The 27,360-nt window shown below is 47.5% G+C and overlaps 1 protein-coding gene across 4 annotated transcripts in view; it reads right to left on the bottom strand.

Moving 5' to 3' along the window:
* Positions 1–27,360, bottom strand: part of ADCY3 (adenylate cyclase 3) — a 93,148-nt gene that overhangs the window by 41,935 nt on the left and 23,853 nt on the right. For all 4 annotated transcript variants that reach the window (XM_077176452.1, XM_077176451.1, XM_077176455.1 and 1 more), the window contains exons 3-5: positions 25,384–25,514; positions 8,943–9,054; positions 6,013–6,140 (exon numbers count right to left, since the gene is read on the bottom strand). In XM_077176452.1, coding sequence (XP_077032567.1) covers positions 6,013–6,140; positions 8,943–9,054; positions 25,384–25,514 — 371 coding nt within the window. The remainder of the gene's footprint in view (positions 1–6,012; positions 6,141–8,942; positions 9,055–25,383; positions 25,515–27,360) is intronic.

Below are 27,360 nucleotides of genomic sequence, written 5' to 3' on the forward strand. Positions count from 1 at the left end.
GCGTGTGCGCTCCCGCACCGAGCTGGGACAGCATGGGGACACCGTGGGGACATGGGGACACCGAGCTGGGACACCGTGGGGACATGGGGAATGTCCACAGCCGTGCGTGTGCGCTCCCGCACCGAGCTGGGACAGCATGGGGACAGCATGGGGACATGGGAATGGTCACCGGGAATGGGGAATGGGGAATGTCCATGGCCGTGCGTGTGCGCTCCCGCACCGAGCTGGGACATGGGGACACCGTGGGGACATGGGAATGGGGAATGGGGAATGGGGAATGTCCACGGCCGTGCGTGTGCGCTCCCGCACCGAGCTGGGACAGCATGGGGACACCGTGGGGACATGGGGACACCGTGGGGACATGGGAATGGGGAATGGGGAATGTCCACGGCCGTGCGTGTGCGCTCCTGCACCGAGCTGGGACACCGTGGGGACATGGGGACACCGCGGAGACATGTGGACACCGTGGGGACACCGTGGGGACATGGGGAATGGTCACCAGGAATGGGGAATGGGGAATGGGGAATGGGGAATGGGGAATGGGGAATGTCCACGGCCGTGCGTGTGCGCTCCCGCACCGAGCTGGGACATGGGGACACCATGGGGACATGGGGACACCATGGGGAATGTCCACGGCCGTGCGTGTGCGCTCCCGCACCGAGCTGGGACATTGGGGACACCGTGGGGACATGGGGACACCGAGCTGGGACACCGTGGGGACATGGGGAATGTCCACGGCCGTGCGTGTGCGCTCCCGCACCGAGCTGGGACATGGGGACAGCATGGGGACATGGGGACACCATGGGGAATGTCCACGGCCGTGCGTGTGCGCTCCCGCACCGAGCTGGGACATGGGGACACCGTGGGGACATGGGAATGGGGAATGGGGAATGGGGAATGTCCACGGCCGTGCGTGTGCGCTCCCGCACCGAGCTGGGACAGCATGGGGACAGCATGGGGACATGGGGACACGGGAATGGGGAATGGGGAATGTCCACGGCCGTGCGTGTGCACTCCCGCACCGAGCTGGGACAGCATGGGGACACCATGGGGACACCGTGGGGACATGGGAATGGTCACCAGGAATGGGGAATGGGGAATGTCCACGGCCGTGCGTGTGCGCTCCCGCACCGAGCTGGGACATTGGGGACACCGTGGGGACATGGGGACACCGAGCTGGGACACCATGGGGACATGGGAATGGGGAATGGGGAATGTCCACGGCCGTGCGTGTGCGCTCCTGCACCGAGCTGGGACATTGGGGACAGCATGGGGACATGGGGACACCGAGCTGGGACAGCATGGGGACTGGGGAATGGGGAATGGGGAATGTCCACGGCCGTGCGTGTGCGCTCCCGCACCGAGCTGGGACAGCATGGGGACACCGTGGGGACACCATGGGGACATGGGAATGGTCACCAGGAATGGGGAATGGGGAATGTCCATGGCCGTGCGTGTGCGCTCCCGCACCGAGCTGGGACATGGGGACAGCATGGGGACATGGGGACACCATGGGGAATGTCCACGGCCGTGCGTGTGTGCTCCCGCACCGAGCTGGGACATGGGGACACCATGGGGACATGGGGACACCGAGCTGGGACAGCATGGGGACACCGTGGGGACATGGGGACACCATGGGGACACGGGAATGGTCACCGGGAATGGGGGACACCATGGGGAATGTCCACGGCCGTGCGTGTGCGCTCCCGCACTGAGCTGGGACACCATGGGGACACCATGGGGACATGGGGACACCGAGCTGGGACACCGTGGGGACATGGGGAATGTCCACGGCCGTGCGTGTGCGCTCCTGCACCAAGCTGGGACAGCATGGGGACACCGTGGGGACACCATGGGGACACCGTGGGGACACGGGAATGGGGAATGGGGAATGTCCACAGCCGTGCGTGTGCGCTCCCGCACCGAGCTGGGACAGCATGGGGACACCGTGGGGACATGGGGACACCGAGCTGGGACACCGTGGGGACACCATGGGGACATGGGGAATGGGGAATGTCCACAGCCACGCGTGTGCGCTGCCGCACTGAGCTGGGACATGGGGACACCGTGGGGACACCGTGGGGACATGGGGAATGGGGAATGGGGAATGGGGAATGTTCACGGCCGTGTGTGTGCGCCCTGGCACCGAGTGGCGGCCGTGGGAACCGGGAATGTCCAGGGAATGGGGACGGCCACAGGGACCGGGAATGTCCAGAGCTGTGTGCGTGTCTGATCCTGCACTGGGCTGCAGCAACGTGAGGGAGGGTGGCCGTGGGAACTGGGAATGGGGAACTGGGAATGGGGAACTGGGAATGGCCATGGGGAACTGGGAATGGGGAACTGGGAATGGGAACTGGGAATGGGGAACTGGGAATGGGGAACTGGGAATGGCCACAGGGAATGGCCATGGGGAATGTCAGCATGGAGGGCGGGGTATCCGCAGGGAATGCAGACAATCCACAGGGAATGCGGCCTCAGCACCGCCCGGCCTCCATCGTCAACAATCACACCCCATTCCCATCCCAATCCCAATTTCCATCCCATTCCCATCCCCATCCCATTCCATCCCCACCTCCACTTCCATCTCCATCTCCATCTCCATGTCCCTTCCCATCCCCATCCCCATTCCCATCCCATCCCCATTCCCATTCCGTTTCCATTCCCATCCCAATTCCCATTTCCCATTTCCCATCTCCCAATTCCCAATTCCCAATTCCGTTCCCATTCCCGTCCCCATTCCCATTTCCCAATTCCCAACTCCATCCCAATTCCCATTCCCTTCCCGCCCCATCCCACCCCAAAAGTCCCATTCCCATCCCGGTTCTCATTCTCATTCCCATTCCCATCCCATCCCATTCCCATCCCATTCCCATGCCATCCCATCCCATTCCCATTCCCATCCCAATTCCCAATTCCCAATTCCCAATCCCAATCCCCAATCCCCAATTCCCATCCCATCCCCAATCCCCAACTCCCAGTCCCCAGTTCCCAATCCCCAATCCCCAATCCCCAATCCCAATCCCAATTCCCATTTCCCAATCCCAGATCTCCAACTTCCAACTCCCAACTCCCAATCCCCAATTCCCAGCTCCCAATCCCCAACTCCCAATTCCCAATCCCCACTTCCCAATTCCCAACTCCCACTTCCCAACTCCCAACTCCCAATCTCCAAGCCCCAGTCCCCAATTCCTAATTCCCAATTCCCATCCCATCCCCAATCCCATCCCATTCTCAATTCCCAACTCCCAATCCCCAATTCCCAATCCCCAATTCCCAACTCCCAACTCCCAATTCCCAATCCCCAACTCCCAGTCCCCAATCCCCAACTCCCAGTCCCCACTTCCCAATACCGAATTCCCACTTCCCAATCCCCAACTCCCAATCCCCAATCCCCAATTCCCAATCCCATCCCCAATCGCCAACTCCCAGTCCCCAGTTCCCAATCCCAATCCCAATCCCAATCCCAATTCCCAATTCCCATTTCCCAATCCCAAATCTCCAACTTCCAACTCCCAACTCCCAATCCCCAATTCCCAACTCCCACTTCCCAACTCCCAATCTCCAAGCCCCAATCCCCAATTCCTAATTCCCAATTCCCATCCCATCCCCAATCCCATCCCATTCTCAATTCCCAACTCCCAATTCCCAATTCCCAATCCCCAATCTCCAATTCCCAATTCCCAACTCCCAATCTCCAAGCCCCAATCCCCAATTCCTAATTCCCAATTCCAATCCCAATCCCATCCCATTCTCAACTCCCAATTCCCAATTCCCAGTTCCCAATCCCCAACTCCCAACTCCCAGCTCCCAATCCCCACTTCCCAATCCTGAATTCCCAACTCCCAATTCCCAACTCCCAACTCCCAATCTCCAAGCCCCAATCCCCAATTCCTAATTCCCAATTCCCATCCTATTCCCAATCCCATCCCATTCTCAACTCCCAATCTCCAACTCCCAGTCCCCAATCTCCAATCCCCAACTCCCAACGCCCAATTCCCAATTCCCAATTCCTAATTCCCAATTCCCATCCCATTCCCATTCCCATTCCCAATCCCAATCCCAATCCCAATTCCCATCCCATCCCAAATCCCATCCCATTCTCAACTCCCAATCCCCACTTCCCAATCCCCAATTCCCATCCCATCCCCAATCCCCAACTCCCAGTCCCCAGTTCCCAATCCCCAATCCCCAATCCCAATCCCAATTCCCAATTCCCATTTCCCAATCCCAAATCTCCAACTTCCAACTCCCAATCCCCAATTCCCAACTCCCACTTCCCAACTCCCAATCTCCAAACCCCAGTCCCCAATTCCTAATTCCCAACTCCCATCCCATCCCAAATCCCATCCCATTCTCAATTCCCAACTCCCAATCCCCAATCACCACTTCCCAATCCCCACTTCCCAATTCCCAACTCCCAATCCCCAACTCCCAACTCCCACTTCCCAATCCCAATCCCCAATTCCCAATTCCCAATCTCCAACTCCCAACTCCCAATCCCCAATTGACAACTCCCAATCCCCACTTCCCAATACCGAATTCCCAACTCCCAATCCCCAACTCCCAATTCCCAGTCCCCGATTCCCAATTCCCAATTCCCATCCCATCCCCAATTCCCAACTCCCAATTCCCACTTCCCAATTCCCAATCCCAATGCCCAATTCCCAACTCCCACTTCCCAACTCCCAACTCCCAATCTCCAAGCCCCAATCCCCAATTCCTAATTCCCAATTCCCATCCCATCCCTAATCCCATCCCATTCTCAACTCCCAATCTCCAACTCCCAGTCCCCAATTCCCAATCCCCAATCCCCAATTCCCAATTTCCAATCCCCAATTCCCAATCCGGAACACCCAACTCCCAATTCCCAATCCCCAATTCCCCAGTTCCCCAGTTCCCGCTTCCCAATCCCCAATCCCCAATTCCCAACTCCCAATCCCCACTTCCCAATACCGAATTCCCAACTCCCAATTCCCAACTCCCAATTCCCAATCCCCAATCCCCACTTCCCAATCCCCAATCCCCAATCCCGAATTCCCAACTCCCAATCCCCAATCCCGAATTCCCAACTCCCAATCCCCAATTCCCAATGCCCAATCCCAATCCCAATGCCCAATTCCCAACTCCCAATCCCCAATTCCCAATCCCCAATCTCCAATTCCCACTTCCCAACTCCCAATCCCAAATCCCCAGTCCCCAATTCCTAATTCCCAATTCCCATCCCAATCCCCAATTCCCAATCCCCAATCTCCAATTCCCAACTCCCAACTCCCAATCTCCAAGCCCCAATCCCCAATTCCTAATTCCCAATCCCAATCCCATCCCATTCTCAACTCCCAATTCCCAATTCCCAGTTCCCAATCCCCAACTCCCAATTCCCAATTCCCAACTCCCATCCCATCCCCAATCCCCAACTCCCAACTCCCAGCTCCCAATCCCCACTTCCCAATCCTGAATTCCCAACTCCCAACTCCCAATTCCCAACTCCCAACTCCCAACTCCCAATCTCCAAGCCCCAATCCCCAATTCCTAATTCCCATCCCATCCCCAATCCCATCCCATTCTCAACTCCCAATTCCCAATCCCCAATCTCCAATCCCCAATCCCCAACTCCCAACTCCCAATCCCCAATCCCCAATTCCCATCCCATCCCCAATCCCCAACTCCCAGTCCCCAGTTCCCAGTTCCCAATTCCCAATCCCCAATTTCCAACTCCCAATCCCCACTTCCCAATCTCCAATTCCCAACTCCCAACTCCCAATCTCCAAGCCCCAATCCCCAATTCCTAATTCCCAATTCCAATCCCAATTCTCATTCCCTTCCCAATTCCCAATTCCAATTCCCAATCCCAATCCCAATTCCCAATTCCCAATCCCCAATCCCCAACTCCCACTTCCCAATCCCCTGTTCCCAACTCCCAATCCCCAACTCCCAATCCCCGACCCCCAATCCCCAGTTCCCGAATTCCCGATTCCCGAATTCCCGAATTCCCGGTTGCCCTGGGTCCCTTACGCGATGGCCTCCACCATGGCCAGCCCCATGCGGATGGAGCAGGCCGCGTGGTCCTCCCGGAATTCCGGCAGCCCGCAGATGCAGTAGTAGCAATCCCCCAGGATCTTGATCCGCAGCTGGTGATGCCTCTGGGAACCCGGAATTCCCAAAAAAAATAATTCCCGGAACTATCCCGGAATTCCCACAATCCCGCAAAAAAAAAGCTCCCGACGCAAACCCTCGGATTCCCCATTTTTCCCCATTCCCATTTTTTCCCCATTCCCCATTTTCCCCATTCCCATTTTTCCCCCATCCCCATTTTTCCCCATTCCCCATTTGTCCCCATTCCCATTTTCCCCATTCCCATTTTTCCCCATTCCCATTTTCCCCATTCCCATTTTCCCCATTCCCATTTTTCCCCCATTCCCATTTTCCCCATCCCCATTTTTCCCCATTCCCATTTTCCCCATTCCCATTTTCCCCATTCCCATTTTCCCCAATTCCCATTTTTCCCCATCCCCATTTTTCCACCATTCCCATTTTCCCCATTCCCATTTTTCCCCATCCCCATTTTCCCCATTCCCATTTTCCCCATTCCCATTTTTCCCCATTCCCATTTTTCCCCATCCCCATTTTCCCCATTCCCATTTTTCCCCATTCCCATTTTTGCCATTCCCATTTTTCCCCATTCCCATTTTTCCCTTTTCCCACCCTCCATACCCTCAACACCCCCATCCCCTCACTGACCCCCAACCTCCTGCACCCCATTCCCGGATTTATTTCGGGGAATTTTTTTTTTTTTTCAGGAATTCCGGGGGATTTTTTTTCTTGGAATTCCATGGATTTTTGGGAATTTCGGGCAGGACTCACAGCAGCCAGCCTGTCCAAGCCGGTGAGGAGCCCGACGAGCTCCTGGGAGCCCAGAACTCCCAAAATAATTCCCGGAACAATCCCGGAATTCCCACAAAAGCTCCCGACGCAAACCCTCGGATTCCCCATTTTTTCCCATTTTTCCCCATTCCCATTTTTCCCCATTCCCATTTTTCCCCATCCCCATTTTTCCCCATTCCCATTTTCCCCCATTCCCATTTTCCCCATTCCCATTTTCCCCCATCCCCATTTTCCCCATTCCCATTTTTCCCCATTCCCATTTTCCCCCATTCCCATTTTCCCCATTCCCATTTTCCCCATCCCCATTTTCCCCATTCCCATTTTTCCCTTTTCCCACCCTCCATACCCCCAACACCTCCATCCCCTCACTGACCCCCGACCTCCTGGACCCCATTCCCGATTTTTTTTTTCTTTTTTTTTTTGGGAATTCCGGGGGATTTTTTTCTGGGAATTCCATGGATTTTTGGGAATTCCGGGCGGGACTCACAGCAGCCAGCCTGTCCAAGCAAGTGAGGAGCCCAACGAGCTCCTGGGAGCCCAGAACTCCCAAAATAATTCCCGGAACAATCCCGGAATTCCCACAAAAGCTCCCGACGCAAACCCTCGGATTCCCCATTTTTTCCCATTTTTCCCCATTCCCATTTTTCCCCATCCCCATTTTCCCCATTCCCATTTTCCCATTCCCATTTTTCCCCATTCCCATTTTTCCCTTTTCCCACCCTCCATACCCCCAACACCCCCATCCCCTCACTGACCCCCAACCTCCTGCACCCCAATCCCCGGATTTATTTCGGGGAATTTTTTTTTTCCAGGAATTCCATGGATTTTTTTCTTGGAATTCCATGGAATTTCGGGAATTCCGGGTGGGACTCACGGCGGCCAGCTTGTCCAAGCCAGTGAGGAGCCCAACGAGCTCCTGGGAACCCAGAACTCCCAAAATAATTCCCGGAACAATCCCGGAATTCCCGGAACAATCCCGCAAAAAAAAGCTCCCGACGCAAACCCTCGGATTCCCCATTTTTTCCCATTTTTCCCCATTCCCATTTTTCCCCATCCCCATTTTTCCCCATTCCCATTTTCCCCATGCCCATTTTTCCCCATCCCCATTTTCCCCATCACCATTTTCCCCATTCCCATTTTTCCCCATTCCCATTTTCCCCATTCCCGATTTTTCCCCATTCCCATTTTTCCCCATTCCCATTTTTCCCCATTCCCATTTTTCCCCATTCCCATTTTTCCCCATTCCCCATTTTTCCCCATTCCCTTTTTCCCCATTCCCATTTTCCCCATTCCCATTTTTCCCCATCCCCATTTTTCCTTTTCCCACCCTCCATACCCTCAACACCTCCATCCCCTCACTGACCCCCGACCTCCTGCACCCCATCCCTGATTTATTTCTGGGAATTTTTTTTTTTCAGGAATTCCGGGGATTTTTTTCTGGGAATTCCATGGATTTTTTTGGGAATTTTGGGTGGGATTCACGGTGGCCAGTTTGTCCAAGCCAGTGAGGACCCCGATGAGCTCCTGGGCACTGCCTCTGGGAGCCGAAAACTCCCAAAATAATTCCCAGAACAATCCCGGAATTCCCGGAACAATCCCACAAAAAGCTCCCGACGCAAACCCTCGGATTCCCCATTTTTTCCCATTTTTCCCCATTCCCATTTTTCCCCATCCCCATTTTCCCCATTCCCATTTTCCCCATCCCCATCTTTCCCCACTCCTGATTTTTCCACATTTTTCCCCACTCCCGATTTTTCCCCATTTTTCCCCTTTTCCATTTTTTCCCCATCCCCATTTTCCCCATTCCCATTTTCCCCATTCCCATTTCCCCATCCCCATTTTTCCCCATTCCCATTTTTCTCCATTCCCATTTTTCCCCATTCCCACCCACCAGAGCCCGAACGCCTCCATCCCCTCACTGACCCCCGACCTCCTGCACCTCATCCCTGATTTATTTCTGGGATTTTTTTTTTGGGAATTCCAGGGATTTTTTTCCAGGAATTCTGGGGATTTTTTTCTTGGAATTCCATGGAATTTCGGGAATTCCTGGCAGGACTCACGGCGGCCAGCTTGTCGAAGCGTGCGAAGAGCTCGTTGAGGAGCTTGACGAGCTCCTGGGCGCTGCAGGACGACGAGAGCTGCGTGAAGCCCACGATGTCGGCAAAGAGGATGCTGCAAAAAGGGGGAAAAAATTCCAAATAAAATCCAGGAAAATTCAAAATAAAATCCGGGAAAAAATCAAAATAAAAGCTGGGAAAAAATCAAAATAAAATCTGGGAAAAATTCAAAATAAAATTCGGGAAAAAATCAAAATAAAATCTGGGAAAAAATCTAAATAAAATCCGGGAAAAATTCAAAATAAAATCCGGGATGTGGGGTGCTCAATCGCAACCGCCCCGCTCCTTGTTTTCCCCCAAAAAAAAAAATATAAAATAAAATAAAATAAAATAAAATAAAATAAAATAAAGTAAAATAAAATAAAATAAAATAAAATAAAATAAAATAAAATAAAATAAAATAAAAATAAAATAAAATAAAATTAAAATAAAATAAAATAAAATGAAATGAAATAAAATAAAATAAAATAAAAATAAAATAAAATAAAATAAAATAAAATAAAGTAAAAATAAAATAAAATAAAATAAAATAAAATAAAATAAAATAAAAATAAAATAAAATAAAATGAAAAAAAATAAAATAAAATAAAAAAAAAAATAAAGTAAAAAAAAAAATAAAATAAAATAAAATAAAAATAAAATAAAATAAAAATAAAATAAAATAAAATAAAATGAAATAAAATGAAATAAAATAAAATGAAATAAAATAAAATAAAATTAAAATAAAATAAAATAAAATAAAAATTAAATAAAATAAAATAAAATTAAAATAAAGTAAAATAAAATAAAATAAAATGAAATAAAATAAAATAAAATAAAATAAACAAAATAAAATAAAAATAAAATAAAACAAAAAAAACAAATAAAATAAAATAAAATAAAATTAAATTAAATTAAAATAAAATAAAATAAAATAAAATAAAAAATAAAATAAAATGAAATAAAATGAAATAAAATGAAATAAATTAAAATAAAATAAAAATAAATAAAATAAAATAAAATAAAATAAAATAAAATAAAATAAAATTAAATTAAAATAAAATAAAATAAAATAAATAAAATAAAATAAAATAAAGTAAAAAAAAAAATAAAGTAAAGTAAAAATAAAATAAAATAAAAAATAAAATAAAAATAAATTAAAATAAAATAAAATAAAAATAAAATAAAATAAAATAAAATAAAATAAAATAAAATAAAATAAATAAAAATAAAATAAAATAAAATAAAATAAAATAAAATACAATACAATAAAATAAAATAAAATAAAATAAAATAAAATAAAAATAAAATAAAATAAAATTAAAATAAAATAAAATAAAAATAAAATAAAATTAAAACAAAATAAAATAAAATAAAATAAAATAAAATAAAATAAAATAAATCCGGGTTGTGGCGATAAAAACGCGATCCCGATTTCCTCCTTCTGGTTTTCCCCATAAAAAATTCTGGATTTGGCCAAAATGACGCCCTAAAAACTCAATCCCAAATTCCCCATTCCCATTTTTCCTAAAAAAATTCCGGGATGAGGCCAAAACAATGCTGGAAAAAAACTCAATCCCAGCTCCCTCATTCCCAGTTTTTATTCCCAGGATTTTGGGGCAGTTTCCCAGGAATTTGGGGTTTTTTCCCAGGATTTTGGGGCAGTTTCCCAGGAATTTGGGGTTTTTTTTCCCCAAGATTTTGGGGCATTTTCCCAGGAATTTGGGATTTTTTTCCCCCGGATTTTGGGGCAGTTTCCCTGGAATTTGGTTTTTTTTTTCCCAGGATTTTGGGGCAGTTTCCCTGGAATTTTTGGGGTTTTTTCCCCCATAATTTTGGGGCAGTTTCCCTGGAATTTGGGGTTTTTTCCCCAGGATTTTGGGGCAGTTTCCTGGGAATTTGGGGGTTTTTTTCCCAGGATTTTGGGGCAGTTTCCCAGGAATTTGGTTTTTTTTTCCCCCAGGATTTTGGGGCAGTTTCCCAGGAATTTGGATTTTTTTTCCCCAGGATTTTGGGGCAGATTCCCGGGAATTTGGGTTTTTTCCCCAGGATTTTGGGGCAGTTTCCCAGGAATTTGGGGGTTTTTTTCCCAGGATTTTGGGGCAGTTTCCTGGGAATTTGGGTTTTTTTTTCCCCAGGATTTTGGGGCATTTTCCTGGCATTTTGGGGTTTTTTCCTTCCCAGGATTTTGGGGCAGTTTCCCAGGAATTTGGGGTTTTTTTTCCCCAGGATTTTGGGGCAGTTTCCTGGGAATTTGGGGTTTTTTTTCCCAGGATTTTGGGGCAGTTTCCCGGGAATTTGGGGTTTTTTTACCCTCAGGATTTTGGGGCAGTTTCCCAGGAATTTGGGGTTTTTTTACCCTCAGGATTTTGGGGCAGTTTCCCAGGAATTTGGGTTTTTTTTCCCCAGGATTTTGGGGCAGTTTCCCAGGAATTTGGGGTTTTTTTTCCCCCAGGATTTTGGGGCACATTCCCAGGAATTTGGGGTTTTTTTCCCAGGATTTTGGGGCAGTTTCCCAGGAATTTTTGGTGTTTTTTCCCAGGATTTTGGGGCAGTTTCCCAGGAATTTGGGGTTTTTTTTTTCCAGGATTTTGGGGCATTTTCCCAGGAATTTGGGTTTTTTTCCCCCAATATTTTGAGGCAGTTTCCCAGGAATTTGTGGGTTTTTTTCCCCCAGGATTTTGGGGCAGTTTCCTGGAATTTTGGGGTTTTTTTCCCCCCAGGATTTTGGGGCAGTTTCCCAGGAATTCGGGGTTTTTTTCCCCCAGGATTTTGGGGCAGTTTCCCAAGAATTTGGGTTTTTTTTCCCCAGGATTTTGGGGCAGTTTCCCGGGAATTTTTTGGGGTTTTTTCCCAGGATTTTGGGGCAGTTTCCCAGGAATTTTTTTGGTTTTTTTCCCCAGGATTTTGGGGCAGTTTCCCAGGAATTTGGGGTTTTTTTTCCCAGGATTTTGGGGCAGTTTCCCAGGAATTTGGGGTTTTTTTTCCCAGGATTTTGGGGCAGTTTCCCAGGAATTTGTGAGGTTTTTTCCTTCCCAGGATTTTGGGGCAATTTCCCAGGAATTTGTGGGTTTTTTTACCAGGATTTTGGGGCAGTTTCCCAGGAATTTTGGTTTTTTTTTTTTCCCAGGATTTTGGGGCAGTTTCCCAGAAATTTGGGTTTTTTTCCCCCAGGATTTTGGGGCAGTTTCCTGAGAATTTGGGGTTTTTTTCCCAGGATTTTGGGGCATTTTCCTGGCATTTTGGGTTTTTTTTTTTCCCAGGATTTTGGGGCAGTTTCCCAGGAATTTGGGGGGTTTTTTCCCCAGGATTTTGGGGCAGTTTCCCGGGAATTTGGGGTTTTTTCCTCAGGTTTTTGGGGCAGTTTCCCGGGAATTTGGGGGTTTTTTCCCCCAGGATTTTGGGGCAGTTTCCCAGAAATTTGGATTTTTTCCCAGGATTTTGGGGCAGTTTCCCCGGATTTTGGGTTTTTTTTTCCCAGGATTTTGGGGCCGTTTCCCAGGAATTTTTGGGATTTTTCCCCCCAGGATTTTGGGGCAGTTTCCCGGGAATTTGGGGTTTTTTTCCCCAGGATTTTGGGGCAGTTTCCAAGGAATTTGGGATTTTTTCCCCATCATTTTGGGGCAGTTTCCCAGGAATTTTTGGGGTTTTTTTCCCAGGATTTTGGGGCAGTTTCCTGGGAATTTGGGGTTTTTTCCCCAGGATTTTGGGGCAGTTTCCCAGGAATTTGGGGTTTTTTTTTCCCCAGGATTTTGGGGCAGTTTCCCGGGAATTTGGGGTTTTTTTCCCCCAGGATTTTGGGGCAGTTTCCCAGGAATTTGGGTTTATTTTTTTCCCCAGGATTTTGGGGCAGTTTCCTGGGATTTTGGGGGTTTTTTTCCCCAGGATTTTGGGGCAGTTTCCTGTGAATTTGGGGTTTTTTTCCCCCAGGATTTTGGGGCAATTTCCCAGGAATTTGGGGTTTTTTTCCCAGGATTTTGGGGCAATTTCCCCGGAATTTGGGGTTTTTTTTCCCCACGATTTTGGGGCAGTTTCCCGGGAATTTGGGGTTTTTTTTCCCAGGATTTTGGGGCAGTTTCCCAGGAATTTGGTTTTTTTTTATTTTCCCCAGGATTTTGGGGCAGTTTCCCAGGAATTTGGGGGTTTTTTCCCCCAGGATTTTGGGGCAGTTTCCCAGGAATTTTGGGGTTTTTTTCCCCAGGATTTTGGGGCAGTTTCCTGGGAATTTGTGGGGTTTTTCCCCAGGATTTTGGGGCAGTTTCGTTGGAATTTGTGATTTTTTATTTTCCCCCAGGATTTTGGGGCAGTTTCCCGAGAGTTTTTTTTTTTTTTCCGAGGATTTTGGGGCAGTTTCCTGGGAATTTGGGGTTGTTTGTCCCAGGATTTTGGGGCATTTTCCCAGGAATTTGTGGGGGTTTTTTTCCAGGATTTTGGGGCAAATTCCCGCGAGTTTGGGGTTTTTTTCCCCAGGATTTTGGGGCAATTTCCCGTGAATTTGGGTTTATTTTTTTCCCCAGGATTTTGGGGCAGTTCCCCAGGAATTTGTTTGGGTTTTTTTTCCCCAGGATTTTGGGGCAGTTTCCCAGGAATTTGGGTTTTTTTTTCCCCAGGATTTTGGGGCAGTTTCCCAGGAATTTCGTTTTTTTTTTCCCCAAGATTTTGGGGCAGTTTCCCAGGAATTTGGGGTTTTTTTCCCCAGGATTTTGGGGCAGTTTCCCAGGAATTTGGGGTTTTTTTCCCAGGATTTTGGGGCAGTTTCCCAGGAATTTGGTTTTTTTTTTTCCCCAGGATTTTGGGGCAATTTCCCAGGAATTTGGGGTTTTTTTCCCCCCGATTTTGGGGCATTTTCCCTGGAATTTGGGGTTTTTTTCCCCAGGATTTTGGCGCAGTTTCCCGGGAATTTTTTTGGGTTTTTCCCCCAGGATTTTGGGGCAGTTTCCTGGGATTTTGGGGTTTTTTTTCCCCCAGGATTTTGGGGCAGTTTCCCGGGAATTTGGGGTTTTTTTTCCCCAGGATTTTGGGGCAGTTTCCCAGGAATTTGGGGTTTTTTTCCCCCAGGATTTTGGGGCAGTTTCCCAGGAATTTGGGGTTTTTTTCCCCATAATTTTGGGGCAATTTCCCAGGAATTTGGGGGTTTTTTTTCCCCAGGATTTTGGGGCAGTTTCCCCGGAATTTGGTTTTTTCTTTCCCCAGGATTTTGGGGCAGTTTCCCAGGAATTTGGGTTTTATTTTTTCCATAGAATTTTGGGGCAATTTCCTGGGAATTTGTTGAGGTTTTTGTCCCAGGATTTTGGGGCAGTTTCCTGGGATTTTGGGTTTTTTTTTCCCCAGGATTTTGGGGCAGTTTCCCAGGAATTTGGGGTTTTTTCCCCATAATTTTGGGGCAGTTTCCTGGGAATTTGGTTTTTTTTTTTCCCAAAATTTTGGGGCAGTTTCCCGGGAATTTGGGGTTTTTTTTCCCAGGATTTTGGGGCAGTTTCCCAGGAATTTGGGGGTTTTTTTCCCAGGATTTTGGGGCAGTTTCCCGGGAAATTTGGGTTTTTTTTCCCAGGATTTTGGGGCAGTTTCCCGGATATTTGGGTTTATTTTTTTCCCCAGGATTTTGGGGCAGTTTCCCAGGAATTTGGGGTTTTTTTCCCCCAGGATTTTGGGGCAGTTTCCCAGGAATTTGGGGTTTTTTTTCCCCCAGGATTTTGGGGCAGTTTCCCAGGAATTTGGTTTTTTTTTTCCCCCAGGATTTTGGGGCAGTTTCCTGGGAATTTGGGGTTTTTTTCCCCAGGATTTTGGGGCAGTTTCCCAGGAATTTGGGGTTTTCTTTTTCCCAGGATTTTGGGGCAGTTTCCCAGGAATTTGGGGTTTTTTTCCCCAGGTTTTTGGGGCAATTTCCCGGAATTTGGGTTTTTTTTCCCCAGGATTTTGGGGCAGTTTCCCAGGAATTTGTGTTTTATTTTTTCCAGAGAATTTTGGGGCAATTTCCTGGGAATTTGGGGTTTTTTCCCCCAGGATTTTGGGGCAGTTTCCCAGGAATTTGGGTTTTTTTTTTCCCCAGGATTTTGGGGCAGTTTCCCAGGAATTTTAGAATTTTTTTCTCCCCAGGATTTTGGGGCAGTTTCCCGGGAATTTGGGGGTTTTTTTCCCCCGGATTTTGGGGCATTTTCCTGGCATTTTGGGGTTTTTTCCTTCCCAGGATTTTGGGGCAGTTTCCTGGGATTTTGGGTTTTTTTTCCCCAGGATTTTGGGGCAGTTTCCCAGGAATTTGGGGTTTTTTTCCCCCCCAGGATTTTGGGGCATTTTCCCAGGAATTTGGGGGTTTTTTTCCCCAGGATTTTGGGGCAGTTTCCCGGAATTTGTTTGGTTTTTCCCCAGGATTTTGGGGCAATTTCCTGGGAATTTGGGGTTTTTTTTCCCAGGATTTTGGGGCAGTTTCCCAGGAATTTGGGGTTTTTTTCCCCAGGATTTTGGGGCAGTTTCCCAGGAATTTGGTTTTTTTTTTTCCCAGGATTTTGGGGCAGTGTCCCAGGAATTTGGGATTTTTTTCCCCCAGGATTTTGGGGCAGTTTCCTGAGATTTTGGGGCATTTTCCCAGGAATTTGGGATTTTTTTCCCCAGGATTTTGGGGCAGTTTCCCAGGAATTTGGGGTTTTTTTCCCCAGGATTTTGGGGCAGTTTCCCAGGAATTTGGGGTTTTTGTCCCCAGGATTTTGGGGCAGTTTCCCAGGAATTTGGGGTTTTTTTTTTTCCCAGGATTTTGGGGCAGTTTACCAGGAATTTGGGTTTTTTTTTTCCCCAGGATTTTGGGGCAGTTTCCTGGGAATTTGGGTTTTTTCCCCAGGATTTTGGGGCAGTTTCCTGGGAATTTGGGGTTTTTTCCCCCAGGATTTTGGGGCAGTTTCCCAGGAATTTGGGGGTTTTTTTCCCCAGGATTTTGGGGCAGTTTCCTGGGATTTTGGGGTTTTTTTTCCCCAGGATTTTGGGGCAGTTTCCTGGGAATTTGGGTTTTTTTTCCAGCAGGATTTTGGGGCAGTTTCCCAGGAATTTGGGTTTTTTTTCCAGCAGGATTTTGGGGCAGTTTCCCGGTTATTTGTGGGGTTTTTTTCCCAGGATTTTGGGGCAGTTTCCCAGGAATTTGTGGTTTTTTCCCCAGGATTTTGGGGCAATTTCCAGGGATTTTGGGGTTTTTTTCCCAGGATTTTGGGGCAGTTTCCCAGGAATTTGTGGGGTTTTTTTCCCCAGGATTTTGGGGCAGTTTCCCAGGAATTTGGGATTTTTTTCCCCAGGATTTTGGGGCAGTTTCCCGGGAATTTGGGGTTTTTTTCCCAGGATTTTGGGGCAGTTTCCCGGGAATTTGGGGTTTTTTCCCCAGGATTTTGGGGCAGTTCCCCAGGAATTTTTTTGGTTTTTTCCCCAGGATTTTGGGGCATTTTCCCAGGAATTTGGGGTTTTTTTCCCCCAGGATTTTGGGGCAGTTTCCCGGGAATTTGGGGTTTTTTTTTCCCCAGGATTTTGGGGCAGTTTCCCAGGAATCTGTTGAGTTTTTTTCCCCAGGATTTTGGGGCAGTTTCCCAGGAATTTGGGATTTTTTTTTTTCCCCAGGATTTTGGGGCAGTTTCCCAGAAATTTGGGTTTTTTTTCCCCAGGATTTTGGGGCAGTTTCCCAGGAATTTGGGGTTTTTTTCCGCAGGATTTTGGGGCAGTTTCCCGGGAATTTGGGGGTTTTTTTCCCCCCAGGATTTTGGGGCAATTTCCCAGGAATTTGGGGTTTTTTTTCTCCCAGGATTTTGGGGCAATTTCCCGGGATTTTGGGGGTTTTTTCCCCAGGATTTTGGGGCAGTTTCCCAGGAATTTGGGTTTTTTTTTCCCCCAGGATTTTGGGGCAGTTTCCCAGAAATTTGGGTTTTTTTTCCCCAGGATTTTGGGGCAGTTTCCCAGGAATTTGGGTTTTTTTTCCCCAGGATTTTGGGGCAGTTTCCTGGGAATTTGGGTTTTTTTTTTTCTCCAGGATTTTGGGGCACTTTCCCTGGAATTTGGTTTTTTTTTTTCCCCAGGATTTTGGGGCAGTTTCCCAGGAATTTGGGTTTTGTTTTTCCCAGGATTTTGGGGCAGTTTCCCAGGAATTTTTGGAGTTTTTTTCCCCAGGATTTTGGGGCAGTTTCCCAGGAATTTGGGTTTTTTTTTCCCCCAGGATTTTGGGGCAGTTTCCCAGGAATTTGTTGAGTTTTTTTTCCCCAGGATTTTGGGGCAGTTTCCTGAGAATTTGGGGTTTTTTTTCCCAGGATTTTGGGGCAGTTTCCCTGGAATTTGGGGTTTTTTTTCCCCAGGATTTTGGGGCAGTTTCCTGGAAATTTGGTTTTTTTTTTTTTTTCCCCAGGATTTTGGGGCACTTTTCCGGGAATTTGGGGTTTTTTTTCCCCCAGGATTTTGGGGCAGTTTCCCTGGAATTTGTTTTTTTTTCCCCAGGATTTTGGGGCAGTTTCCCAGGAATTTGGTTTTTTTTTATTTTCCCGCAGGATTTTGGGGCGGTTTCCCTGCAATTTGGGGTTTTTTCCCCCAGGATTTTGGGGCAGTTTCCCGGGAATTTGGGGTTTTTTTTTTCCCCAGGATTTTGGGGCAGTTTCCCGGGAATTTGGGGTTTTTTTCCCCAGGATTTTGGGGCAGTTTCCCGGGAATTTGGGTTTTTTTCCCCAGGATTTTGGGGCAGTTTCCTGGGATTTTGCTTTTTTTTTCCCGCCACGATTTTGGGGCAGTTCCCCAGGAATTTTTTTGGTTTTTTTCCCAGGATTTTGGGGCAGTTTCCCGGAAATTTGGGGGTTTTTTTCCACCAGGATTTTGGGGCAGTTTCCCTGGAATTTGGGGGTTTTTTTCCACCAGGATTTTGGGGCAGTTTCCCTGGAATTTTTTTGGGTTTTTCCCCCAGGATTTTGGGGCAGTTTCCCAGGAATTTGGGGTTTTTTTCCCCAGGATTTTGGGGCAGTTTCCCGGGAATTTGGGGTTTTTTTCCCCAGGATTTTGGGGCAGTTTCCCAGGAATTTGGGGTTTTTTTTCCCCCAGGATTTTGGGGCAGTTTCCCAGGAATTTCGGGGTTTTTTTCCCCAGGATTTTGGGGCAGTTTCCTGGGAATTTGTGGGGTTTTTTCCCCAGGATTTTGGGGCAGTTTCCCAGGAATTTGTTGAGTTTTTTTCCCCAGGATTTTGGGGCAGTTTCCCAGGAATTTTTTTGGTTTTTTCCCCAGGATTTTGGGGCAGATTCCCAGGAATTTGGGGTTTTTTCCTCAGGATTTTGGGGCAATTTCCCAGGAATTTGGGTTTTTTTATTTTCCCCCCAGGATTTTGGGGCAGTTTCCCAGGAATTTGGGGTTTTTCCCCCAGGATTTTGGGGCAGTTTCCCTGGAATTTGGGGTTTTTTTCCCCAGGATTTTGGGGCAGTTTCCCGGGAATTTGGGGGTTTTTTCCCCCAGGATTTTGGGGCACTTTCCCCAGAATTTGGGGTTTTTTCCCCAGGATTTTGGGGCAGTTTCCCAGGAATTTGTCAGTTTTTTCCCCAGGATTTTGGGGCAGTTTCCCAGGAATTTGGGGTTTTTTTTTCCCCAGGATTTTGGGGCAGTTTCCCGGGAATTTGGGGGTTTTTTCCCCAGGATTTTGGGGCAGTTTCCCGGGAATTTGGGGTTTTTTTCACAGGATTTTGGGGCAGTTTCCTGGGAATTTGTGGGGTTTTTTCCCCAGGATTTTGGGGCAGATTCCCGGGAATTTTTGGGGGTTTTTTCCCAGGATTTTGGGGCAATTTCCCGGGAATTTGGGGTTTTTTTTTTCCCCAGGATTTTGGGGCAGATTCCCGGGAATTTGGGGTTTTTTTTTCCCCCAGGATTTTGGGGCTGTTTCCCAGAAATTTGGGGCTTTTTTTCCCCATAATTTTGGGGCAGTTTTCCCGGAATTTGGGTTTTTTTTTCCCAAGGATTTTGGGGCAGTTTCCCGGGAATTTGGGGGGTTTTTTTCCCTGGATTTTGGGGCAATTTCCCGGGAATTTGTGATTATTTTTTTCCCCAGGATTTTGGGGCAGTTTCCCAGAAATTTGTGGGGTTTTTTTTCCCCAGGATTTTGGGGCAATTTCCCGTGAATTTGTTTGGGTTTTTTTCCCAGGATTTTGGGGCAGTTTCCCAGGAATTTTTGGGGTTTTTTTCCGAGGATTTTGGGGCAGTTTCCCAGGAATTTGGGGTTTTTTTTTCCCCAGGATTTTGGGGCAGTTTCCCGGGAATTTTTGGGGTTTTTTCCCCCCAGGATTTTGGGGCAGTTTCCCGGGAATTTGTTTTTTTTTTTTTTCCCAGGATTTTGGGGCAGTTTCCTGGGAATTTCTGGGTTTTTTTCCCCAGGATTTTGGGGCAGATTCCCAGGAATTTGGTTTTTTTCCCCAGGATTTTGGGGCAGTTTCCCAGGAATTTGGGGTTTTTTTCCCAGGATTTTGGGGCAGTTTCCCAGGATTTTGGGGTTTTTTTTCCCCAGGATTTTGGGGCAGTTTCCCAGGAATTTGTGTTGGTTTTTCCCCAGGATTTTGGGGCAGTTTCCCAGGAATTTGGGGTTTTTTTCCCCAGGATTTTGGGGCACTTTCCCAGGGATTTTGGGGGTTTTTTTCCCCCAGGATTTTGGGGCAGTTTCCCAGAAATTTGGGGTTTTTTTCCCCAGGATTTTGGGGCAGTTTCCCGTGAATTTGGGGTTTTTTTTTCCCAGGATTTTGGGGCAGTTTCCCATGAATTTTTGGGGTTTTTTTCCCCAGGATTTTGGGGCAGTTTCCCCGGATTTTGGGGTTTTTTTCCCCCAGGATTTTGGGGCAGTTTCCCAGGAATTTGGGGTTTTTTCCCCAGGATTTTGGGGCAGTTTCCCAGAAATTTGTGGGGTTTTTTCCCAGGATTTTGGGGCAGTTTCCCAGGAATTTGGGGTTTTTTTCCCCCAGGATTTTGGGGCAGTTTCCCAGGAATTTGGGGTTTTTTTTCCCCCAGGATTCTGGGGCAGTTTCCCAGGATTTTGGGATTTTTTTCCTCCAGGATTTTGGGGCAGTTTCCCGGGAATTTGGGGTTTTTTTCCCCATCATTTTGGGGCAGTTTCCCAGGAATTTTTGGGGTTTTTTTTGTCCCCAGGATTTTGGGGCAGTTTCCCAGGAATTTGGGGTTTTTTTCCCAGGATTTTGGGGCAGTTTCCCAGGAATTTGGGTTTTTTTCCCCAGGATTTTGGGGCAGTTTCCCTGGAATTTGGGGTTTTTTTTTTCCCCAGGATTTTGGGGCAGTTTCCCAGGAATTTTGGGGTTTTTTCTCCAGGATTTTGGGGCACTTTCCCCGAAATTTGGGGTTTTTTTCCCCAGGATTTTGGGGCAGTTTCCCAGGAATTTGGGGTTTTTTTTCCCCCAGGATTTTGGGGCAGTTTCCCGGGAATTTGGGGGTTTTTTCCCCAGGATTTTGGGGCAGTTTCTCATGAATTTTGTTTTTTTTCCCCTCAGGATTTTGGGGCAGTTTCCCAGGAATTTGTTTGGTTTTTTCCCCAGGATTTTGGGGCAGTTTCCCAGGAATTTGGGGTTTTTTTCCCCAGGATTTTGGGGCAGTTTCCCAGGAATTTGGGGTTTTTTTTCCCCAGGATTTTGGGGCAGTTTCCCAGGAATTTCGGTTTTTTTTCCCCCAGGATTTTGGGGCAGTTTCCCAGGAATTTGGGTTTTTTTTTTTTTCCCCAGGATTTTGGGGCATTTTCCCAGGAATTTGGGGGTTTTTTTTTCCCAGGATTTTGGGGCAGTTCCCCAGGAATTTGGGGGTTTTTTTTCCCCAGGATTTTGGGGCAGTTTCCCAGGAATTTGGGGTTTTTTTCCCCAGGATTTTGGGGCAGTTTCCCAGGAATTTGGGGGTTTTTTCCCCCAGGATTTTGGGGCAGTTTCCTGGGAATTTTTGGGGTTTTTTCCCCCATCATTTTGGGGCAGTTTCCCAGGAATTTGGGTTTTTTTCCCAGGAATTTGGGGCAGTTTCCCAGGAATTTGGATTCATTTTTTTCTCAGGATTTTGGGGCAGTTTCCCAGGAATTTTTGGGTCTTTTTTCCCAGGATTTTGGGGCAGTTTCTCATGAATTTTGGTTTTTTTCCCCCAGGATTTTGGGGCAGTTTCCCAGGAATTTGGTTTTTTTTTTCCCCCATGATTTTGGGGCAGTTTCCCGGATATTTGGGGGATTTTTTACCCAGGATTTTGGGGCAGTTTCCCAGGAATTTTTTTGGTTTTTTCCCCCAGGATTTTGGGGCAGTTTCCCAGGAATTTGGGGTTTTTTTTTTTCCCCAGGATTTTGGGGCAGTTTCCCGGGAATTTGGGATTTTTTCCCCCAGGATTTTGGGGCATTTTCCCCGGAATTTGGGTTTTTCTTTCCCAGGATTTTGGGGCAGTTTCCCAGGAATTTGGGGTTTTTCCCCCAGGATTTTGGGGCAGTTTCCCTGGAATTTGGGGTTTTTTTTTCCCAGGATTTTGGGGCAATTTCCCGGAATTTGGGTTTTTTTTTCCCCCCAGGATTTTGGGGCAGTTTCCCGGGAATTTGGGATTTTTTTTCCCCAGGATTTTGGGGCAATTTCCCAGGAATTTGGGGTTTTTCCTCCCAGGATTTTGGGGCAGTTTCCCAGGAATTTGGGGTTTTTTCCCCCAGGATTTTGGGGCAGTTTCCCAGGAATTTGGGGTTTTTTCCCCCAGGATTTTGGGGCAGTTTCCCGGGAATTTGGGGTTTTTTTTCCCCAGGATTTTGGGGCAGTTTCCCAGGAATTTGGGGTTTTTTTCCCCAGGATTTTGGGGCAGTTCCCCAGGAATTTTTTTGGTTTTTTTCCCAGGATTTTGGGGCAGTTTCCTGAGAATTTGGGTTTTTTTTCCCAGGATTTTGGGGCAGTTTCCCAGGAATTTTTGGGGGTTTTTTCCCCAGGATTTTGGGGCAGTTTCCCGGGAATTTGGGTTTTTTTTCCCAGGATTTTGGGGCAGTTTCCCAGGAATTTCTTTTTTTTTTCCCCCCAGGATTTTGGGGCAGTTTCCCAGGAATTTTTTTGGGTTTTTTCCCCAGGATTTCGGGGCATTTTCCCAGGAATTTGTGGGGTTTTTTTCCCAGGTTTTTGGGGCAGTTTCCCAGGAATTTGGGATTTTTTTCCCCAGGATTTTGGGGCAGTTTCCCGGGAATTTTTGGGTTTTTTTTTCCCAGGATTTTGGGGCAGTTTCCCAGGAATTTTTGGGGTTTTTTTCCCCAGGATTTTGGGGCAGTTTCCCGGGAATTTGGGGGGTTTTTTTCCCAGGATTTTGGGGCAGTTTCCCAGGAATTTGGGGTTTTTTTCCCCAGGATTTTGGGGCAGTGTCCCAGAAATTTGGGGGTTTTTTTCCCGGGATTTTGGGGCAAATTCCCGCGAATTTGGGGTTTTTTTCCCCAGGATTTTGGGGCAATTTCCCGTGAATTTGGGTTTATTTTTTTCCCCCGGATTTTGGGGCAGTTTCCCAGGAATTTGGGATTTTTTTCTCCCCAGGATTTTGGGGCAATTTCCCAGGAATTTTTTTCGTTTTTTTCCCCCAGGATTTTGGGGCCGTTTCCTGGGAATTTGGGTTTTTTTTTCCCAGGATTTTGGGGCAGTTTCCTGGAAATTTTTGTTGGGTTTTTTTTCCCCCAGGATTTTGGGGCAGTTTCCCAGGAATTTGGGGTTTTTTCCCCAGGATTTTGGGGCAGTTTCCCAGGAATTTTTTGGGGTTTTTTTCCCCCAGGATTTTGGGGCAGTTTCCCAGGAATTTGGGGGTTTTTTTTCCCAGGATTTTGGGGCATTTACCCAGGAATTTGGGGTTTTTTTTTTCCCCAGGATTTTGGGGCAGTTTCCCAGGAATTTGGGGTTTTTTTCCCCAGGATTTTGGGGCAGTTTCCCAGGAATTTGGGGTTTTTTCCCCAGGATTTTGGGGCAATTTCCCGGGAATTTGTGGGGTTTTTTCCCCCAGGATTTTGGGGCAGTTTCCCAGGAATTTGGGAGTTTTTTTCTCCATAATTTTGGGTTTTTTTTCCCAGGAATTTGGAGGTTTTTATTCCCAGGATTTTGGGGCAGTTTCCCGGGATTTTGGGGTTTTTTCCTTCCCAGGATTTTGGGGCATTTTCCTGGGAATTTGGATTTTTTTTTTCCCAGGATTTTGGGGCAGTTTCCCGGGAATTTGGGGTTTTTTTCCCCCCAGGATTTTGGGGCAATTTCCCGGGAATTTGGATTTTTTTTTTCCCAGGATTTTGGGGCAATTTCCCAGGAATTTGGGATTTTTTTCCCAGGATTTTGGGGCAGTTTCCCAGGAATTTGGGGTTTTTTTTCCCCAGGATTTTGGGGCAGTTTCCCAGGAATTTGGGGGTTTTTTTCCCCAGGATTTTGGGGCAGTTTCCCGGGAATTTGGGTTTGTTTTTTTTTTCCCCAGGATTTTGGGGCAATTTCCAGGGATTTTGGGGTTTTTTTCCCAGGATTTTGGGGCAGTTTCCCAGGAATTTGGGGTTTTTTCCCAGGATTTTGGGGCAGTTTCCCGGGAATTTGGGGTTTTTTTTCCCCAGGATTTTGGGGCAGATTCCCGGGAATTTTTGGGTTTTTTTTCCCCAGGATTTTGGGGCAGTTTCCCAGGAATTTGTGGTGTTTTTTCCCCAGGATTTTGGGGCAGTTTCCCAGGAATTTGTGGGGTTTTTTCCCCCCAGGATTTTGGGGCAGTTTGCCAGAAATTTGGGGTTTTTTTCCCAGGATTTTGGGGCAGTTTCCCAGGAATTCGGGTTTTTTTTCCCCAGGATTTTGGGGCAGTTTCCCAGGAATTTGGGGTTTTTTTTCCCCAGGATTTTGGGGCAGTTTCCCAGGAATTTTTGGGGTTTTTTTGCCCCGGATTTTGGGGCATTTTCCCCGGAATTTGGTTTTTTCTTTCCCAGGATTTTGGGGCAGTTTCCCAGGAATTTGGGATTTTTTTCCCCAGGATTTTGGGGCAGTTTCCCAGGAATTTGGGGTTTTTTTCCCAGGATTTTGGGGCAGTTTCTGAGGAATTTGGGGTTTTTTTCCCCCAGGATTTTGGGGCAGTTTCCCAGGAGTTTGGGTTTTTTTCCCCAGGATTTTGGGGCATTTTCCCAGGAATTTGTGTTGGTTTTTCCCCAGGATTTTGGGGCAGTTTCCTGGGAATTTGGGGTTTTTTCCCAGGATTTTGGGGCAATTTCCCAGGAATTTGGGGATTTTTTTTCCCAGGATTTTGGGGCAGTTTCCCAGGAATTTGGGTTTTTTTCCTCAGGATTTTGGGGCAGTTTCCCAGGAATTTTTGGGGTTTTTTCCCCAGGATTTTGGGGCAGTTTCCCAGGAATTTGGGGTTTTTTCTTTCCCAGGATTTTGGGGCAGTTTCCCGGGAATTTGTGGGGTTTTTTTCCCCAGGATTTTGGGGCAGTTTCCCGGGAATTTGGGGTTTTTTTCCCAGGATTTTGGGGCAGTTTCCCGGGAATTTGGGGTTTTTTTCCCCAGGATTTTTGGGGCAGTTTCCCAGGAATTTGAGGGTTTTTTTCCCCAGGATTTTGGAGCAGTTTCCCGGGATTTTGGGGGTTTTTTCCCCAGGATTTTGGGGCAGTTTCCCGGGAATTTGGGGGTTTTTTTCCCAGGATTTTGGGGCAGTTTCCCAGGAATTTGGGGGATTTTTTCCCCAGGATTTTGGGGCAGTTTCCCAGGAATTTGGTTTTTTTTTTCTCCGGATTTTGGGGCAGTTTCCCGTGAGTTTGTGTTGGTTTTTTCCCCAGGATTTTGGTGCAATTTCCCAGGAATTTTTTTGGGTTTTTTCCCCAGGATTTCGGGGCATTTTCCCAGGAATTTGCGTTGGTTTTTTCCCCAGGATTTTGGGGCAGTTTCCTGGGATTTTGGGGTTTTTCTCCCCAGGATTTTGGGGCAGTTTCCCGGGAATTTTCGTTGGTTTTCTCCCCCGGATTTCGGGGCAGTTTCTCATGAATTTGTTTTTTTTTCCCCAGGATTTTGGCGCATTTTCCCAGGAATTTGGGGTTTTTTTCCCCAGGATTTTGGGGCAGTTTCCCATGAATTCATTTATTTTTATTTTTCCCCCATGATTTTGGGGCAGTTTCCCAGGATTTTGGGGGCTGACCTGACGTTCTCGTGCCGGTACATGTACATGGTGTTGAACTGCTGCAGCTCCTTCTGGCTCGGGTGTTTTTTCCCCAGGATTTTGGGGCAATTTCCCAGGAATTTGGTTTTTTTTTTTCCCCAGGATTTTGGGGCAGTTTCCCGAGATTTTGTTTGTTTTTTTCCCAGGATTTTGGCGCATTTTCCCAGGAATTTGTCAGTTTTTTTCCCAGGATTTTGGGGCACTTTCCCATGAATTCATTTATTTTATTTTTCCCCATGATTTTGGGGCAGTTTCCCAGGATTTTGGGGGCCTGACCTGACGTTCTCGTGCCGGTACATGTACATGGTGTTGAACTGCTGCAGCTCCTTCTGGCTCGGGTCCTTCTTCATGTCCTTGAGCATCTCGTCGGCCACGTGCTTGGGCAGGATGGAGAGCATCAGCCGCTCCTGGAATTCCCGGCCGGAAAAAAAACATCGGGAATTCCGAGAGGGGACAAGGGGAGGGAAAGGAAAGAAACGTCAGGAATGGCAGGGAAAGGATGGAGCAGCCTGGGATGGTGAGGGTGGGAATGGGATGGGGTTGAGGGTCCGTGGGTCCCAACCCAAACCATTCCGGGATTCTGGGATCCAGGAGGCGCAGGATCCATCCCCGGGGATTTTTATGGAATTTTTGGGGAAGTGGAGTCCTGAATTCCCAAAATTCCATAAAAATCCCTCAGGATGGATCCTGAGCGTCCTGGATCCCAGAATCCCGGAATGGTTTGGGATGGGATCCATGGACCTTCAATCCCACCCCTGACTCCTCTCCGGGAAGGAATTTTGGGAATTCCCTGGGAATTTGGGACTCCCCTTTTCCATCCTGAATTCCCAAAATTCTTTCCCGGAGATGATTTTGGGGTTGGAATGTGGGATGGGGTTGAAGATCCGTGGATCCCATCCCAAACCATTCCGGGATTCTGGGATCCAGGATGCACAGGATCCATCCTGAGGGATTTTTATGGAATTTTTGGGGATGGAAAAGGGGAGCCCCAAATTCCGAGGGAATTCCCAAAATTCCTTTTGGATCAGGATCCATGCCAAAGGATTTTTATGGAATTTTTGGGGATGGAAAAGGGGAGTCCCAAATTCCCAGGGAATTCCCAAAATTCCATCCCGGAGAGGAGTCAGGGGTTGGAATGTGGGATGGGGTTGAGGGTCCATGGATCCCATCCCAAACCGTCCTGGGATTCTGGGATCCAGGACGCTCAGGATCCATCCCCAGGGATTTTTGTTTTTATGGGATTTTTGGGAAATGGAAAAGGGAAGTGGAGTCCCGAATTCCCAGGGAATTCCCAAAATTCCTTCCCGGAGAGGACTCAGGGGTGGGATTGAAGGTCCATGGATCCCAACCCAAACCATCCCGGGATTCTGGGATCCAGGAGGCTCAGGATCCATCCCGAGGGATTTTTGGTTTTATGGGATTTTTGGGGAAGTGGAGTCCTGAATTCCCAAAATTCTTTCCCGGAGAAGACTCAGGGGTTGGAATGTGGGATGGGGTTGAAGGTCCCTGGATCCCATCCCAAACCATTCCAGGATCCAGGAGGCTCAGGATCCATCCCGAGGGATTTTTATGGAATTTTTGGGGAAGTGGAGTCCCGAATTCCCAAAATTCCTTCCCAGAGAGGAGTCAGGGGTTGGAATGTGGGATGGGGTTGAAGCTCCATGGATCCCAACCCAAACCATTCCGGGATTCTGGGATCCAGGACACTCAGGATCCATCCCCAGGGATTTTTATGGAATTTTTGGGGATGGAAAAGGGGAGCCCCAAAATTCTTTCCCGGAGAGGAGTCAGGGGTTGGAATGTGGGATGGGGTTGAAGGTCCATGGATCCCATCCCAAACCATTCCGGGATCCAGGAGGCCCAGGACCCATCCCCAGGGATTTTTGTTTTTATGGGATTTTTGGGAAATGGAAAAGGGAAGTGGAGTCCCAAATTCCCAGGGAATTCCCAAAATTCCTTCCCGGGATTCTGGGATCCAGGAGGCTCAGGATCCATCCCGAGGGATTTTAATGGAATTTTTGGGGATGGAAAAGGGAATTCCCAAAATTCCTTCCCGGAGAGGAGTCAGGGGTTGGAATGTGGGATGGGGTTGAAGGTCCGTGGATCCCATCCCAAACCATTCCGGGATTCTGGGATCCAGGACACTCAGGATCCATCCCGAGGGATTTTTATGGGATTTTTGGGGATGGAAAAGGGGAGCCCCAAATTCCGAGGGAATTCCCAAAATTCCTTTTGGATCAGGATCCATGCCAA

This window comes from Agelaius phoeniceus, chromosome 3, assembly GCF_051311805.1.
Source record: "Agelaius phoeniceus isolate bAgePho1 chromosome 3, bAgePho1.hap1, whole genome shotgun sequence".
Taxonomy (NCBI): Eukaryota; Metazoa; Chordata; class Aves; order Passeriformes; family Icteridae; genus Agelaius; species Agelaius phoeniceus.